This window comes from Nicotiana tabacum, chromosome 19 (genome assembly GCF_000715075.1).
Source record: "Nicotiana tabacum cultivar K326 chromosome 19, ASM71507v2, whole genome shotgun sequence".
In the NCBI taxonomy this organism is placed as follows: Eukaryota; Viridiplantae; Streptophyta; class Magnoliopsida; order Solanales; family Solanaceae; genus Nicotiana; species Nicotiana tabacum.
Window position 1 is genome coordinate 107,447,345 of NC_134098.1, and position 5,043 is coordinate 107,452,387.

The following is a 5,043-nucleotide window of genomic DNA, read 5'->3' on the forward strand; positions in this document are numbered from 1 at the left end:
GTGGGTTTAAAGGCGGGATTAGAGATAACGAAACCTTGGTGCGATCATAGTGAGCGGTAAATTAGTGCCAGCTAGCGTAGTTCGAGAGAATATGTCTAGTAAATTGTGGTAGTTGCTCGAGAGAGAACTACGACACCCAAAGTACTCATGATCGATAAAGAAAACTTAGGCGAAATTATAGAAGACATAGCGGGAAGGATTCCGACAATTGGGAAAATCATAACTCTAGACCTTCTTAATCTTTTCTCCAACCCTTAATATTTGTAGTTGTTAATCTACTACTTTAATTTATTAGTTAATTAGATATAAAAATCTTAATATTTATAACTTAAGAATTGTTCGAGCTTGTCTTCTTAGTGATTATGAACAGTTGTAGCTAAGCCTTAGTTCTCTGTGGGATTCGACTCCGGAGTTTTAGACCGGATTATATTTACAGTGACCGCTTATCCTTTTTAGAACTAGAGTTGGGCGTGATCACATGGCAACAAGAAACAATTTACAATGCAATCACTATATATCTCCTCCTAATTAATACAACCAATGCAAGCAACGATTATTTCCACTGCACCTTCCCCTTCTCCTTCTGCACCCATCAGATGCAGCAATGAAAAGCAGACAAAGGAGGAGGGAGGGAAATAGAGCAACTTCACCTACATTCATATTTCTCCTCTCTTCATTTGGAAATTCATGCTTCCAACGGATCACATGCTTCATTCATTCGAAATCCAGAAACCTACAAATATTCTCATTTCTCTTATAGAAACCAAGAAAAGCTTCAAAGAATTAACCATGTAATTAGAATTATTCCAATTACTCAAGGTCCAGATGATTTTGGCATCCTATATATATGCTCTTCTCCACTTTTTTCATCAACCACAAAAACCCATTTGCTTTTATCACTACTCTTCTTCACTACATGATGTCCATTCTTTTTCTCTCCTCTAATCAGATGAGCATAACATCCTGATTTGCTAATTCTCTCTTTCTTACCAAACTCTGTGCTTTTCCCAATCATAGTAACCTCTAATCCTTTACCAATAGGATGCTGCAGTGACCTTACCTTAGCCTTATTCTCCATTTTCTTCAATTTTCCTCCCATCATCCCTTTTCTCCCTTCTACGTTATTTGTAACAACCACTGATCTTTTAGGATTAACGTCAAGCTTTTCCATTAACATGTCATAATCATTCGTCTTTCGATCGACTAACGAGAAATCGATGTTCTCGTAATTATGCAAGACCTCAACAGGGTCTCCTGTTTTGAACTCTACCATGTCATTTAGCCCTGTTTCTTGAATTACTTTTTGTGTTTTGTCGAGTTTTGGCTCTGGAATAATGCACACTAATTTGCCTCCTGTTTGCCGAGCTGCTGCTGCTAAGGCCACAGTTGATGGAGATCCTTCGGTTGTGACTTCTACTATTAACTTGGCGCTCATGCCAGCTGCTAAGGCTGATATGAATTCGTTGCACTCTGGTTCTTGTGTTCCGCATGAATTGCACATCTGCTTGTGTTTGCTACACTGCAGAAGAATGCATATGGTAAAGGGATAGACAGTTATGGATTCAACTTATATATACACTGTAAAAAATATTAGGAAAACTTTTTATCACTATCAATGTTGTTTAACTTGTTATAACGCAGGTTGTCTGCCTTGTTTCTCAATGTGTAGTTATATTGTAAATAAATGATCTGATTAGTCAAATTTTAGGGCAAAGCAGGTCGGTTGACTGAAACAAATTGTGTATATTTTTTGTATATAATTCAGATATATACAAAAAAAAATGTATTTTCAACTATTATTTTTAGGAGCAGCTAAAAAAAAAAATACAATGTGTATATTTTTTGTATATAGTTCAGATATATACAAAAAAAACTGTATTTTCAACTATTATTTTTAGGAGCAGCTAAAAAAAAATATAATGTGTATATTTTTTGTATATAATTCAGATATATACAAAAAAAAAACTGTATTTTCAACTATTATTTTTAGGAGCAGCAAAAAAAAAATACATTTTTCAAAATTTTACACCTTAAAACTCACTCTTTATTTACCTTTTGTTTGGTATTCACATATAAAAAAAAAAAAGAACCTTATATATATCGTCTCATTATAGATAGGGAACATGGTAGCAGAATTGCATGGTGGTCAAAAACTACAATCTCCAAGGATATTTAAAGAAATTACAGAACTTTCTCATGAGATTATAGTAGATCATGTGCAGTTTATCCTTTTTGTGAAAGCTTAGATATCAAAAAGACCTCATGTGATTCACTATGGACGTTATGAGGCTAATCACGTGTATTTCTCTTCTATTTTAGTTAATAAGCTGAAAAGGGTTAAGCAAATTAAACCCTCACCTATTCAAGGTAATTTATTTTAAAAAGAAAAAGAGAAGGAGATTGAAGAATGTATCCTCTATTTAATTACGTGAATTCGAAAATGTTTCCTTTAGGATCATATTTTAAATATTGTAAAAGATACTGCCAATGTCAGATGGTTATTATCAATGCTTTATCTAAGGTGTTTACGATCGGAACATATTTTCTTTTTTATGAGAAAATATCTCTCTCTTAAGATAGAGTATATGCTTCTATATATTTGTTTGCATCATAATCAAGAATGCAGTAAAGATAAATATCACGAGTAATATGTCAAGCCTGAACCCTCAACTACCTATTTATATGTTTCAGGAATCACGGATTTTGTTCGTTAAAATTGAAGAATTTATATACCACAACAGCAGAACAAGCCAACAAAAAAATAAATCATCTAGGGGAAATTAATTATAATGGAGGTGATCATGATGCAATTTATTTATAATGCGCAGCATGGTGCTCAAATATGGAAATGGAAAAAGGGAAACAGAAGGAGGAAAAAAGCAAGAGACCTCTATATATATATATATAAAAGGAAGACTTACCAACTTGAGGGTGTCAAGATATGCATTTGCAGCATATTTTGGGGACCATTCCATTCTTCTAATTGGCGTTTCAATGAGGAAACAAATAAATTAAGAAGAAGCTAATCGCAGGTTTTTCTTTAATCACCTCCTTAATCTTTCTCTAGGTGGGTTTCTTCTCTTTTTCCTTGTTGTAAAAGGACGTTTGCTGTGTATTTCATGATACTCTATTTTCTTTTGAGAGGTATATGTTTTGTTATGCTTTAATTTGTTTGTAGGAGAGATATTTACGGACGCTTATATCACTTGTGCGATATAAGGGAGTTTTAGAGTCTTGAAAATTTGTGATAAACGAGGAAAAACCGTGGTTTAATGCCAATTTACCCGCATCTTGAGGAATCCCCCCTTTGGCCAACTAGATTTTCTGTTTGGCTTATCTTCCGAAATCTATTTATGTTAAGATTAAAATGATTATTTAAAAAAAAAAATGGAATTTCAGATTAAGCTCTTGGAAGAGTAGCAGCTGGTTGTGTTTGAACAAAATCGTTTTGAGTGTCAGTGTACAGATATAGTGTATGATTTCTTAATCTTTCAAAGAAATACTTGATTGTCAAATTACAGAAATATATATGTAAAAATTTACTTTCTAATTAAAATTATTTAAATAGATATACAAGTCTAAATCTTTATTATGAGAGATAAATGTGGTAACTTAAGAAGGAACAGTTTGAAAAATTCAAAATTTTGATAAAGATAGTTTTTTCCTAAAAAATATTTTTTCTACACCTGCTCTTGATTCCAAGATAAGGTTATAAACTTAGGCCTGAAAGAAGATTACTTCAACGAGTACTCAAATTAACTCTCTAAAATAATTATTTTCTTAAGACAAACAATACTTTTAATTTCACAAAAGCTTGGCCAAACAGGCTAGCAACGATATATCTGTTGAGGTTTTTTTATTTAAGATGAAATAGTCTTAAAACGAGGGTGAATGGGAAATGGAGGAAAAAATAAAATTTTTGAGTAAAATTTTAAGTTTCTCCCTCTTGACAATGAGACATTGTCCCACATTGGAAAAGAAAAAGATTTTTGGTGGGTATATATATAATTGCTCTTCTTGTAGCTCTTAAAGAGTTAAGAAGAAAGCAAGCCTCGCGGCGTCGTCGTCGTCGCTCGCTCGGCTCCGGCTCCTGCTCCGACTTCGGATCTGGTCAAATGATTGATTAATTTTTTAGACCAAATTTATTTGTTAATAGTAAATATTAACGTAAGATTATCCGCATTTGTAACGGATATGTTCCAATTCGTGTATTAACCAACACCTGCAATAGCAACCGCTTAATGCTCTTCCCACCATGACCAAGTGCTTGCTCCACAAACAAGCTATTGCATGCTCCACAATGGAGGGTGGAGGGTCGTTCATCTTCAAAGCTGACTGCTATAAATATGTGCAGCAGCTGTTGAAGAAAGGCGCACAACCAAAAACTGAAAACGCTCAACTTTGGCTATACATTGCACTCCTTCCTCTCAGCATTTCCATACGATTTTTTGAGTTTCTACTCCTTTGTTCTGCATTGTTTTAACTTCAAACAAAGCAATTGTAAGTGTGATTTGCTACCGAACTCTGTGTTCGCTGAAACACTGGGGTTTGAAGTACCGCTACACCAGTGTGTGATTCGTTCTATCCTGGGAGGAAATAATCCATAACCTTGGGTACTAGGAGGGGATTAAATTCCTTAAGAAAACACTGTGAATTCAGTGGGCTCGAATTAATTACTGTTTCATTACGATAACTTATATTTTACAGAATTATTATTTATAAATACAGCAATATAGGCGGGACTAACAATCTTAAGGAATTTAATATTTATTACTGTATTTGTGTTATTCTTATTATTCTGCAAACTAAAACCTTTGTGGTTTTGTGTACTCTCGTTTTGGAGAGTAAAGCCTTCGTGGCGTTTTGTTGGAGATTAAAATCTACATGATTTTTACTCCAGTTTGAAAACGTTTATTAAACGTTTGTTTGTGTCATTCTTTTACAGAAAAAATGACGACTGAAAGCGAAAACTAAGCTGTTCCGACGGTGATTGCCAACGCATCGACAAGCTGAACACCGGCGTTGGCACCGGCAGAAAAACCC

The 5,043-nt window shown here is 34.0% G+C and overlaps 1 protein-coding gene across 1 annotated transcript; it reads right to left on the reverse strand.

Annotated features, from left to right (window-relative positions):
- Window positions 1–394: 394 nt before the first annotated feature.
- On the reverse strand, window positions 395–3,312 carry LOC107821725 (uncharacterized). Its single transcript, XM_016648179.2, has 2 exons — window positions 2,922–3,312; window positions 395–1,519 (listed from the first exon to the last, which is right to left on the reverse strand). Exons 1-2 carry the CDS (start codon window positions 2,973–2,975, stop codon window positions 815–817), a joined length of 759 nt encoding a protein of 252 aa, XP_016503665.1. The 5' UTR covers window positions 2,976–3,312; the 3' UTR covers window positions 395–814.
- Window positions 3,313–5,043: the final 1,731 nt, after the last annotated feature.

Bases quoted from the DNA above. Each gene is read 5' to 3' on its own strand.
- LOC107821725 (XM_016648179.2), bottom strand. From the start codon at position 2,975: ATGGAATGGTCCCCAAAATATGCTGCAAATGCATATCTTGACACCCTC. The intron at 1,520-2,921 runs GTAAGTCTTCCT...ATTCTTCTGCAG, and splicing joins ATCTTGACACCCTCAAGTTG to TGTAGCAAACACAAGCAGAT.